This window comes from Adiantum capillus-veneris, chromosome 26 (genome assembly GCF_014529385.1).
Source record: "Adiantum capillus-veneris isolate H3 chromosome 26, ASM1452938v2, whole genome shotgun sequence".
Taxonomy (NCBI): Eukaryota; Viridiplantae; Streptophyta; class Polypodiopsida; order Polypodiales; family Pteridaceae; genus Adiantum; species Adiantum capillus-veneris.
This window is the reverse complement of record NC_140956.1, coordinates 83,923,908-83,937,281: the sequence shown is the minus strand read 5'-3', so window position 1 is coordinate 83,937,281 and position 13,374 is coordinate 83,923,908. Positions and strand designations below refer to the sequence as shown.

At 40.4% G+C, this 13,374-nt stretch overlaps 1 protein-coding gene and 1 long non-coding RNA gene across 4 annotated transcripts; both read right to left on the bottom strand.

The window, feature by feature from the left end:
• Positions 1 to 1,475: 1,475 nt before the first annotated feature.
• Positions 1,476 to 12,052, bottom strand: LOC147423749 (chloroplast envelope quinone oxidoreductase homolog). Of its 3 annotated transcripts, none has more exons than XM_086501264.1 (5): positions 11,907 to 12,052; positions 4,161 to 4,302; positions 3,819 to 3,910; positions 3,508 to 3,726; positions 1,476 to 2,089 (listed from the first exon to the last, which is right to left on the bottom strand). In XM_086501264.1, exons 1-5 carry the CDS (start codon positions 11,973 to 11,975, stop codon positions 1,616 to 1,618), a joined length of 996 nt encoding a protein of 331 aa, XP_086357390.1. In that variant the 5' UTR covers positions 11,976 to 12,052; the 3' UTR covers positions 1,476 to 1,615. The 3 variants fall into 3 exon arrangements, with proteins under 3 accessions (XP_086357390.1, XP_086357391.1, XP_086357392.1); XM_086501265.1 differs by lacking the exon at positions 11,907 to 12,052 and adding an exon at positions 11,358 to 11,507; XM_086501266.1 differs by lacking the exon at positions 4,161 to 4,302.
• LOC147423750 (uncharacterized) lies at positions 11,484 to 11,882 on the bottom strand. Its single transcript, XR_015186558.1, has 2 exons — positions 11,694 to 11,882; positions 11,484 to 11,615 (listed from the first exon to the last, which is right to left on the bottom strand). It is a non-coding gene; the product is annotated as an uncharacterized LOC147423750 (long non-coding RNA).
• Positions 12,053 to 13,374: the final 1,322 nt, after the last annotated feature.

The window sequence follows — 13,374 nt, the reverse complement described above, 5'->3', positions numbered from 1 at the left end:
ACGCAATTGGTAACCTAACCGTACATAAAAGTGTCTTTTTTAGGGGCTAGGAAAAAATCACAATTCCTAAGAGTGGGCTCCAATTCCAAAATCCTTGATTGAGCATAGTCACAAGACCCATATGCTTGCAAAATTATGAGGACGACAAAATCCTCTCTAACATTGAAGTAATAATCTCCCAAACTAGGTGCATTTTTGCAAAGCACTAAAATCAAGGAAGCTGCTTAGTGCACAACTTGGTGCTCTTAAATAAAAATTGGTTTAGACATTCTAGCATTTTTCTACTCAAGTATCAAAGGATACCTCTCAAATAGAATAATAGATAAAGCCTCAAAAAATCATTCACAAGTTCTACATTCTTGTTCAAAATAGCTTGTATTTTGACAATTTAGGGTATAAGTGCTTATATGGCTACAAATGTCTAAATGAGCAGACAATTGGCCATAATATGCACTTTATGAAGACTAGGAATCCTCACTATTTGTGTTTACAAGCCACTTGTTTCCAAAATTTATTGGTGATGATAAATATAACATTGATGGAAAAGTATATCCAATCCACTTCATTGAAATACAAGATACGGATGACAATAACTTTGTCACAGGCAACCACAACATTCTACATCACTCATACCAAAGGTAGAATTGACTAGATTTTGATATCAATATTAAAGACATGCTTCCGTAGTAGTCTACTGCAGAAACCCTAAGTCCCAAAGTCACTAGAAACTTTCACAATTTCCCATAAAGTTCATAAATTGACATAACAAGGAAGGGATGCATTATGATATTCATTGCACCAGAGGGATATTTCTAAACATAAATTCATAGCCAAAATGCTAACATCAACAAGCTACATGGCTCATACCCAAGTATTGGCACAAAGTCGCTACAATGAGCAATACATGGTTCATATCACTAGAAGCTAGCCATAGAATGGCAACCATATTGTCTTTAAGAAGAAAACCAAAACACACTTAGCACTCAGTAGCAAGCAATAATTAAACGGTTGACATCATGTCAACAGTAAACTGCTAGACATCGCCAAAATGGTTCCATATAAAATCCCCAAGGTTTGTAACCGAGTCTATCACAAAGATGTCTGCCAAAAGTTTCATCCAACCACAAAAGAAACAAACTCCCGGGCTGCTAACAATCACCTAACATAAAGTAGATCATAACCAAACCGTTGGCTGCTACCACAACAAAAAACCTTCACTGTGTACAACAAAGAGACTTGGTGGTGCACAAAAAGAGACCTGGCAGCCATAAACTCAACATACATGCCACATAAGCTATTAGTACCAGCACATACGGTATCACCACATACCTACCATTCATCCAAAATAAGAGCTTTATTTTAAAATTCATGGACCTAGCTAGACAAAACTAAAAGATTTTGAAAAACATGTATGAAAAACTGTTATCTCAAATCACAAAGCTTTTATCAATCATCAAATGGGGTAGAAACTCATATGCCAAAAGATATTCTCTTGCAATTGGAATGAGGATGCATATGTAACGGAATCTTAACATGAATAAATACATAGATAAAGTCAATGTGTACATAGTGCCAAGAAACTCTAAAGAGAAGAAGATAACTATTTGAACCAGGCTTAACCCTCGAATGTCACAACTACCTTTCCTGTGGCATGCCCCTCTTTACTCCTGGCCCAAGCTCCTTCTGCTTTTGACAAGGGGTGCTGGGAGTCCACCACAGTCTTCAACTCTCCCTCCTTTACAAGGTCGGCCAGGAACGCCAAATCCTTGCCACTGGGCCACATCATGAATGGAACTATTTGTTGCTTACAACAGGTTAATTTCTTTTTCACTGAGGAGACTATTGAGCCCAAGTTTGGAGTAAGGTCAATCACTTTGGCAACAGGTTTGAGATTGGAACTAAACTTTGAAAAGGGAATACCAGTCGTACAGTGAATAACTGCATCATAAAGTTGCCCAGAAGGACTCTTCATAGCATCTCCTTCTGGTGTTTTGTAGTCTAGAACTTCATCAGCACCCAAACTTTTTACCAACTCTATATTGCGAGCTCCGCAAGTAGCCGTAACGTGTGCGCCACCAAGCTTTGCTATCTGAAAAAGACATAATGCAGTAACCACATCACCAATGGCATAAACGCCCACCTCCATGATATATATACATGTGTGTAAGAAAAATTACCAAAGAACCCAATATGCCCCTTATATTTTGCCAAAATTCTCAAAATACCCCTCAATTTTTTGAATAACATCTCTCGATACATTACATTTTAAACCTTTTGATAAAAACAAATGGGCTCTAGCTAGTGATTTGGCATGTTAGAATGAGGATTTTTAAGCGTCTTCGGGACACGAGATAAATTAACTCATGATTTTCACATGCAAATGTCATTTCGTGGTCCAATGATTATAATTTTTCTAAAATCAATTATGTGAAAATGGAAGCAATTTATGTAAAGAAAGTACAAAGATATAAATTATGATATTTAGAAAACGTTTACAAATTACAAGGATATTCTGGTAATTTTTGCATCATATATATGTGCGTGTATGTATGTATGTGTTTCAAAAAACATTTCTCAATACATTACATTAAACTTTTTTATAAAAACGAATGAGCTCTCATGTGATTTGGCATTTTGATTGGGGATTTTTAAGAGTCTTTTGGACACGAGATTGAATAACTTATGATTTTCACAAGCAAATCTCATATTTCTTGGTACAATGGTCATAATTTTTCTAAAATAAGTTTATAGATACATACATGTGTGTGTGTGTGTTTATATCTACACATACAGAACATACTTATGCATATATGCATGTATACATATATATGTACCATTTATACACATGCATGTGTGCACAGATGTGTAAAAAGGAAAATTACCAAACTATCCCTCAAATTTATAAAAATTCCCAAAATATCCCTATAATTTTTAAAATTCTCAAGCTGTCCCTCAATTTTGGACAACTTTTTCCAATATTTTACTAAAATTCACTAAATGCCCCTTAGATTTTGTTGAAATTCCCCAAAATACCCTTGATAACATCTCTCAATGCATTACATTTTACATTTTAAATATTTCAATAAAAACAAATGTGTTCCAGTTATTTGGCATGTTGGAATGAAGAATTTCAATGGTCTTTCAAACAAAAGAGATCAAATAACCGCATGATTTTCACATGCTAATGCCCTATTTTTAATCCAATGGTTATAATTTTCTAAATCAGGTTTGTAGATGTAACCTTAGTATTGCAGAGTATGAATTATGTGAAAATGGAAGCAATCTAGGTGAAGAAAGTAAGAGGTATTTTGAGAATTTTCACAAATTTCAAGGGTATTTTGATAATTGTTGTGTGTGTGTGTGTGTGTGTGTTTATGAAGCATGTTTCACTTTTTCTATGCTCTGAAACAAAACGTTTCAAAATCTCAGAACCCCAACCAATGAAACGTTTCATGTCACATTTCACATCACAAGCATTTAAGACATAGGTGTAGTTCTCTCACAAACCTGCACAGCATATAAGCCAACACCACCAGATGCGGCAGTAATAAGAAGATTGGCCTTGCTTGAACCATCCAGCTTGACACCCGCAGTATCTCGAATGGATTGCAAAGCAGTTAGGCCTGCAATTGCTAAACAAGAACCATCAATAGCAGACACCTCTGGTGGTCTTTTGACGGTATATTTGACAGAAGCAACCGCATACTCTGCAAAAGAACCCCCATTCTGCAAAATTGGCACCACCCCTCAATTCTCCTAAATCCATGACCTCATTCATGCATTTCAATAATAATCACAATATGAATGTAAATGGGTACCCTCAAATCAAGCCAGCTTATGACTTTATCACCAGCAGAAAACCCACTTACTCCTTGTCCTAATGATACTACTTCCCCTGCAACGTCGGTCCCTGAAATACCAAACCATATCAAATCATCATACAAGTCTGTTTTCAATCTTATAGTGAGGAAAGCTGTTATGCCTATAGCCTTTGAGGCTCAGATTTCATTAACAAGGACTCCTAGGATCCAAGCCCTTAAACAGCACCTAGTATGTCTAAGCAACTACAAGTACACAAGCAAAAAAATGCTCGTAGTTTGCTTGAAGAGAACCATACAAAGGTGGATGGAATGAGATAATACTTTACAGTCAAAACACACCCGGTATGTAAGGGAACTTTGGAGGTAGAAATGGACGAAGGATCCCACTTTGTATCTTCCAATCAACAGGGTTCACACTGGCCGCTTCAAGTTTAACTAAAACTTCACCCTTTTTCGGTGTTGGCACGGGAATCTTTGCATGCTGCAAAGCCAAGACAACATAGAGAAAGATGCAACAAAACATACAATATATGAGCATTCGCATCACTATTTTACAATTGTATGCCAAACAAGTATGAATCTATGTGCAATAGCATTTAAAGTAATCTATACCGACATATATGAGGCCTGATGAGCATGGCTCCTTTCTACAGCGAAGATGGAAAGGCTTTCTGTGTTCTGTTCTGGTCGGGGCTTTGCCATATGTGTTTCATTGGCATCTAAGATTCTAATGGAGAGATTTACAGGTACACCTGTAGTCTAGGCACATGGTGACCCCTCGACACTTTCCTAAAATTAATTCCCTACTATTGAAAAGTGGCCATTCCTGTAAAATCACAGAACACACCAACGGAGGCCCACTTCAGTGACACAGCTATCTTTTCTTTTCCAGTTTCTCAAAGTAACCTAGAGCTCCTGGTTGGCATTGCAATTCAAGATGTAGCTCCAACAAGAGCGTAGCCAAGCCTTTGTATAGCCTGTAATGACTGCCACACCTCGTATTGGCCCTCAAACTAAGCTACTTGGGTCTTTTATGCCACACTGCACACCATTATGTTCATGGACGCAAGAGAGTCCTTGGTTTATATACGCCTTCACAGGTCAACAAGATCTAAACTTTCAAGCCATACATTTTTGCTACTCAATGGTGGGTGATATCTGCAGTGGTGCTATGTAGCATTGGCATGTTCTCCTTAAGTATCATATAAATTGAAGCTCAATCTTATTCAAAAGAATAACGAAGTAAAAACCGAAGAAACAAAAGACAGATGCAAAGCACATGAAAGAAGGTTATACTGAAATAAAAGGTGCGGTTTGCACAAGCCCCTGAGTTAACGAGGACACACCTCATATCTTCCCCATGCTCTACATACTGAGCCAATGTGTCTGACAGCTTTCGCAAGCCCTAGAGATCTACTACCAGTTTGGTTTTCTTTCTTGCCCTTTGGCTCCTGCTCTTTGTGACACTCTACAATCACGTTCCCTTCTTCCTTGCACTCAAAGCATCTTCTTGAAGCCATGATATATCATATTTCCCCTGACAAATCATGTGCTTTGGAGCTAGCAAGAATCTCTCTCTCTCCTCGTTAGGCCAGATAGGATCTGAAAGCAAGCTTTTCCATCTCTTCAATCCCCTCAACCTTTCCTATAAGCATATGATGGCATTAAGCAATCTCTAACAGTGTCGCTCGAAGCGAAGTCAGTCAAACCTTTTCGAATAGTTGTCCAAGTTCTTAGAGTCTCCGCAAGAGACTATCATGCTATACCCAATGCATGCCCTTCACAGTTAGGAGAGGGTGTGTAACCGCAAGACAGAGGGAGCGCTAGGCATCGAGAGAGAGATCACAATGGAAAAACGCCAATAGAGGTGAGATTGATGTGGAGAGAGAAAACGCTAGAGCGAGGAGAGTCACTGGCACAAAAAAAGCTAGCTTGCAAGAATGCTAGAGAGAGAGAGTGTGTGCCCCAAACGCTAGATCTCTTCATTGAATAACATGCCAAAAGTACAAGGGGGTGGTCTACATAAATAGGCAAACTGGAAGTTTGCCCTACCTACTGCAAAAATTCCACAATCCCAATAAATGGCCTAAAATGCTAATAAATATGTAAAACTCACCGAAATTGACCTGGGACACATATTTAGTAGTAGAACTGCAAAAGACTCGAGACTGTGACCCCGGGAAACCTTGGGAACGAGGGTCCCGCCTCATGTCAGCCTACCGGGTGAGCAACACAATGAAGAGCACCGCCGTGAACAGGTACGTCTACCTCAAGTACGGCCGGGCACAGCCACAAAACAGCCCTCATTCCCTAATCTGCTCCTGGGAGATGGAGCTACCACCATAGAAGAATCTGAACTCTAACACCCCCTCTCAGCTCCTGGACGGGAAACAGGTCCAAGGGAGCTGGCAAGAGAGGATAATGTCGCCTCTGGAAGAGGTTTGGTGAAGATGTCAGCAGGGTTATCCGAAGTCGGGATGTACTCTAGTCGGATAGAGCCATCCTTGGTCTTCTCACGAACAAAATGGCACTGTATCTCTATATGCTTGGTCCAGGCATGCAACACTGGGTTCCTCGCAACGGCTATACAACTCTGGTTGTCTACGTACATAATGGTTGTCTGCTACGGAAAGCCCATCTCCAAAAGTAGCCCCTAAATCCACACTGACTTACATGTAGCACTGCAAACAGCACGGTACTCTGCCTCTGTGGAAGACAAGGCAATTGTTGGCTGTTTCTTGCTGCTCCATGAAACTGCTCTTGAGCCAAAAGAAAAGGTATAACCTGTAGTCAATCGTCGTCCATCTGGATCTCCACCCCAATCCGAATCACTCCATAGGAGTCTGTACCTCCAGCAGCATAGTGTATGCCTAATGAGTTGGTCGCCTTCAAATACCGCAGGATCCGAAGAGCCTGCTCCAAATGTAACTTGGACACGTTTCTGCATGAAAGAACTGAGAAGACTCATTAGGAAACTGACATCAAATCGGGTGTTGAGTACCCAAATGAGAGAACCAACCAATTTTTTATATTATGTAGCATCTACTACAATGGGGATATCAAACTGTAACAACTTTTGATTGGGATCCATGGGAGTTGAGATAGGTTTGCACTTGGTCATACCAAATGATTCCAACAATTCTTGGATGTGCCGCTCCTAAGAGAGGAAGATGCCTCCCTCTGTCTGCCAAACCTCCAATCCAAGAAAACGATGAAGCAAGCCAAGATCTGTCGTCTCAAACTCCTTTGCCAAGGTTGCCATAATACTGCGGATGTGCACAACATGGCTACTTGTAATCACAAGATCGTTGACGTAGAGGATAACAAGTGTCACCTGTCACAAACTGGTGACGTGGCATGGCCTGGACATGTGACAGCAGATACACACACACATCCTGCTCTCGAAAAATGCGTTGATCTGCTCGCATGGCAACAGCGTACGGATTTCCGTGATTTGCGAAAAAGCAGGCTGAAGGCTGAGCGTACGGATCTCCGTGAATTGCGGAACTGTATGGAGGTTGCTTTTTTGCAAGAAATCCTACGCAAGGCCAAATTTTTAGAAGCTTTTGGGCTTTGCTTTATTTTGAAACCTATTAAAAAAGAATCTTCGTGGCCCGACCCCGGACTTATTAGTGATTCTCACCCTTCATACATCGCACATCGGGCGCACTCCCGTCTTCATCGCTCTGTCTTACAGGGCAAGCCATTAAAAATCTTAGATTACACATGGGTTCTAGTGAAGAATTTGACAGAGATGACACCTCTCAGAGGGAAGGCAAAGAAAAGTTGACGATCCGGCGCAGGTAGTAAAGAAAAGAATGAAGATTTGGACCAAAAAAAATTCGGACAAATTTGTCAGAAACGGAGTACAAACGTCAACTACAGATTGGCATATGTGTGAACAGATTGATTAAGTACTCCAGGGACCCGAGATGGGTGATATACCTGAAGAATTACCCAATTGATAAGATTTACTCGAGATGGCGTGTGGCCATTGCTTCTTCTCTTAGATAGGGAGTAAAGCCGAAAAGACAGACGAGTGCAGGAAAACAGAACCTGTACTCGCAGAAAGACATGGACAAGCGAAGCAAAAAGCAAAGCTTCGGAAAGGGCAAGAAAAAGGCAAAGCCTAGATTTTACCCAGTTTCTAATAGTTCTACAGAGGAGTCATCCTCAAACAATTCGGACTCGGACGATCACATGTTTTATGCAAAGAAGAAACATTTTTTTTTATAAAGCCAACCAATATGACTTCCTAGAAGATAAAAGCAAGAAAGTAAAAGAATTAAAAGAAGGTGGACAGTCGATTTGAATCCTTTTCTGGGTTCCGAGATTCTCGAACATGGTGGTTCACTCTTCTACTGAGAAAGGAAGCTCCGATTAAATGGTTGAAAGGCTTTTTATTTCTTCTTGACTGACTCGGGAGTACAAAAGAGATATACAAACTGCTTGGAATCATCTTCGGATGACCAAGGGAGATTCTTTGGATGCTTATTGCGAGAGATTTTGGAACTCTTTTCTACCAGCCTCTTCATTTACGAAGGTCTTGTTTAAGGAACAGATTGAGCGGTTTTGCTACAGACTTCCTATAGAGATCCGAGACTACTGCTTGGAACAGAAGTTGCATTCTTTTGAAGAATTGATGGGTCGTGTGAAACGGGGTTTTTGCGATACAATCTGGAAATTTGATTTACCCCACTGATGAGATCTTGACTCAGAGAACCCAACAGACCTCTCACAATGAAAGTAGAAAGAGAAAGAGTTCCCAGAACAAAGAAAAGAATGATACACTTAGAGAAAGGGTTATCTATCTCAAAGAGGGGAAGTGTTTTGGATGCGGGGAACATGGGCACTGGCACATCTCCGCAAAGTGCCCCAAAAAAGGCACAGCAAGAACAAACTCCAAACAGGCCAGAGAGTTCTAGAGTAGCAAAGGAATGTGGCCAAAAAGGTAGATGAAAACAGAACTGGTGCCACATTGCGTGGGGCCCAAACCGAATCAGATGAACGAAAGTACAAACTTTGCCGCACCTAGGGCAAAGTGAAAGAACAGGAAGCCCTCATTTTCTTTGATGAAGAAGCCAAGGCCAACTTCTTTTCACTTGAATTGGCGGCTCGATTTGGGATTACGCCCGACCGGCTAAGGCCACAGACACAGGTAGTTCTAGCGGCACCCGGACGGGATGATTCCATTACACCGATCATTGGCAAACTCCGTTTGCAATGTCAAGGGTGTTTAGGGCACGAGGACTTCTACGTAACGCCCTTGGGAGGTTGCGACGTCCTCCTAAAAATCCCTTGGTACCATACGAACAATGCCGTGGTTGACTCTCGGGCTAGGAAAGCGACTTTGACAAATGAAGGGCACAGAGAGTGTACTGATGGAATTCAGCTTCTTTCCTCGATTTTCTGGAGAGAACTGAATGATGATTGAAGGTCGAATATGTTTTGACCTAGGAAAAGAACCCCAAGATTTTCTCAACACTCATGTCGATTGCTTTTCTGAGGGCCTGCCAGGCGAGTTGCCATCAGCTCGTCTCAAGGATCATACCATTGATCTGATACCTGGAAGCACACCACCGAACCAGCCACCTTACCGTGTGAGCCGAGCCCAGAATGAAGAAATTATGGACCAAGTGCAAGACCTCTTGGAAAAGGGTCTTTTCCAGCAAAGTACTTCACCTTACTACTCTCCAGTGTTGGTTTTGAAGAAAGACGGATCTTGGAGAATGTGCATTGCCTATAGAGCTCTCAACAAAACCACCATCAAGAACAGATTTTCAATTCCTAGGATCGATGATATTCTAGACTGGCTACAGGGATCCTCTTGTTTCAGCAGGATTGATTTCAAGAGCAAATATCATCAGATCCGAATCGTGTCGGGAGATGTCTACAAGACAGCTTTTCGGACGACTTTTGGTCTATTCGAATTTTTGGTGATGCCTTTTGGCCTTACCAATGCTTCAACGACTTTTAACCGAATGATGGACAGAATTTTCAGAGAGTATAGATCTTTTGTTGGCACTTTCTTTGATGACATTATTGTCTTCTCCAAGGATGAGGCAGAACATAGAGAACATCTGCTACAGGTCTTTCAGGCATTACGAGATCACAAGTTGGTGATTAATGCACAGAAAAGTGAATTTTTCCTACCAGAAATACACTTTTTTTATACACGTCGTCTCAGCAGCAGGAGTGCAGATGGAACCGGCCAAGATTGAGACTTTATGTGATTGGCCCGATTTGAAGAATGTCCATGAAGTTAGAAGCTTCTTGGGCTTCTGTTCTTACTCTCGGCGGTTCATTAGAAAGTTTGCAGAGGTTGCTTCCCCTTTGCATATGTTACACAGAAAGGAGTCCCTTTCTCGTGGGGATCCACAAAGGTGAGTGCCTTTCAGACATTGAAAGAGACATTGACCACAGGACCAGTTTTGACTTTGCCGGATTTGCACGTCATTTCAAGTATATTGTGATGCTTGTGGTCGTAGTCTGGGTGCGGTCTTAATGCAAGCAGCCCGAGAAATCCAACACCAAACGCAACACAAATCATGGGGCGAATGATGTGGTATCCATATGGTCGTGGCCCGTGATGATGTGACAGTTATTGATGTGGCAGTTTCTACATGGACTAGAGGCAAGGGTTGCTTTAGGCACCAATTATTATAAAAACAAATGTTATATGTGCTTATGGACACATTTGTAAATAAAATTGATTTTTAAGGGTTTTTGGGGCCAAGTGCCGATATATATGAGGCCAGGGTGCCATTCGTGCTCAAACTATGTCACATCATGTGAGTAGGCTCACACAGAACGATTGTAACTACGACACTTCTCAGTCTAATAAATAAACAGTCCCCAAGGCACCTGAGTTTAGGGCCAACACTCTATAAAGGGGAACTCAACCTCTTTAGTGTCAACTCTATCTTTTCAATCCAAAGTATTTTCAATTCTATGTTTCAGTTGTGTTTAAACTGTAAAAGACACACCACTACCGCTTTTTGAGTTCTTACCATCTACAAGTAGTGTTGATGCTGCATTTGTGTATGTCAAGTGTTGTCAAAATGTAGCATCGCCTAATGTTGTATGAAGATGACTTTGATTCTAATGATGAATTTGTCTATGTCTGTGTTGTCATCTCTCTCTCTCTCTCTCTCTCTCTCTCTCTCTCTCTCTCTCTCTCTCTCTCTCTCTCTCTCTCTCTCTCTCTCTCTCTCTCTCTAGAATATTAACTAATGTACTAAAAACTATCACGACGACTTAAATGTGATAAATTAGACTTTGATTGGTTCTTTCTCTCATTCGCTTTTGTCTGGGGGAAGGGCACATACCCTACGGTTTATCATAAATGTGGAGGACGGTGCCAACTTCACACCATGCACATGTATCATATGTATTGTTTTTTTATGGGCACAAACATCACAATGCACAAAATGCATCTCTTTCTATTATAATGTGCAAATTTTCTCCTCCACACACATCAGAATCGACTATGCCATGAGGTAAAAGCCACACCACTACCGCTTTCTGAATTCGTACCATTTGCAAAGTGTAGCAGTCAAGCCAAACTAGTTACACACAGAAACAAGTGTACATCTGCTTGATTCTGTGCTCAACGGGCGTGCAAAACATGGGTTCAACTGATTTGTTGGACATCATGGATGCTGCACAATTCATCAAGGTTCGCAGAAACCCAAAAGCACAGGCTTTCCCAGCAATGACTGTCTTCTCTTTTGCATGATTAGAGTTATTAGCCCCTCGCAGCATTGAAACCGTTTCTCTTCAGCATACAACAACCTGTAGGAGATTCATCATCTCTTACTCTACCATCAAATTTACCTAAGCAATGTTTTATGCACACATAACAACTTGCACCTGAGATTTGCACACAGGCTATCTTGTTCCTTTGCCGCAATCGCCATGTGTGGTGAGCTAGTGTAGTACGACTCGCCCACACCCAAAGAAAAAAAAGATTACATTTTCGCTGAAGTGAAAACGTACATGCAGGCGTGTGTGTGTGTGTGTGTGTGTGTGTGTGAGAGAGAGAGAGAGAGAGAGAGAGAGAGAGAGAGAGAGAGTGAAATTTACCTTCAGAGAGGAGGGACCTCCACCATAGGAAGAATATTGTAGAGCCTGCATGAGCTTGCCGTCCGCCATAGCTGCTACAACGCGCTGAGCTCACTAAAGTACAAACGCATGTATCGCGCATGTTTAAATGTCTTCTCTCGGCGGAGTCTCTGTCCCAAACGTATTTAAAACTAGGGAAAATTACCAAAATACCCCTCTATTTTGTGGAAATTTCCAAAATATCCCTCAAATTTCAAAAATTCCCAAAATACCCGTGTTGTGAGTCTAAATTTCTCCAAAGATAAAAAAATTTGTAGCTTTTCATAAGAAGATTGATTTCCTAGCAATACAAGATGTTAAAACTAGAATTTGAGTTGGTTAGTAGGCTTTGGAGATGAATCGCTTCATTATTTTTAAACATTATCACCTTGTTGCAAGGTAATTTGTGAAAAATTACATGCTAAGCACTCAAAAACGGATCTCAAGTGTGAAAAAGGAATAAAGATTAGAAAATCTTGAACATTCCAACCAAAATAGGTACAAGCGTATTTTGGGAATTAATTTCCACAAATTAGAGGGGTATTTTGGTAATTTTCCCTAGTAAAAGGGTCGGCCTCTTGTGCAAAAGAAAGACAAAATAGATTGGAACGGTTTCAACTACCATTTTGTCAAAAGAAATCTTCTTCTACTCTTAAATTGCCTAAACAGTAAGAGTAGAAGCTCCTAAGGGAGAATTGGGATTTTTTTTATTGGAGATGATAGTGTCTCCTTGTAGATTGAAAATCCATCCACCTGGTTTTACAAATTTGCAAATTGTGCCTCAATTGATTAGGGGAATGAAACTCACGGATATTGTGACAATATTAGGTAGTATAGACATCATCATGGGAGAGGTTGATTGTTAGAATGATAAATAGTACCGAATTTGGCAAAAATAAACTACTTCATCTTTTTGACGAGTTGGAAATTGCAATGAATCTTTCTTAATCAATTTGTATTTTTTCTTCTACTCTTCTTCTAGTTTTGGGAGTCACGACGGGAGTTTTAGTAATTGCACGGCTCGAATGAAAAGTATCCACAGGGGTTCAACAACGAATTGGACCTGAATCGGTATGTAGGCAATATGCTAATTTTTTTGAAATAATCCTAATATGATTAGTTACTAGCAAAAACTAGGGACAATTACCAAAATACCCCTCTAATTTGTGAAGATGCCCAAAATACCCCTAATATTTTGTCATAAATTCCCAAAATGCTCTTCAAATTTTCCAAAATTCCCAAAATACCCCTGGTTGTGAGATTAAATATCTCCAAAAATTAAAAAAATTGTAGCGTTTCATAAGAAGACTGATTGTCTATCAATACAAAATGCTAAAACTAGAATTTGAGTTGGTTATGTAGGGTTTGGAGATGAATTGCTTCATTATTTTTTGACATCATTGCCTCGTTTGTGAGATAATTTGTGACAAATTACATGTTAAGCACTAAA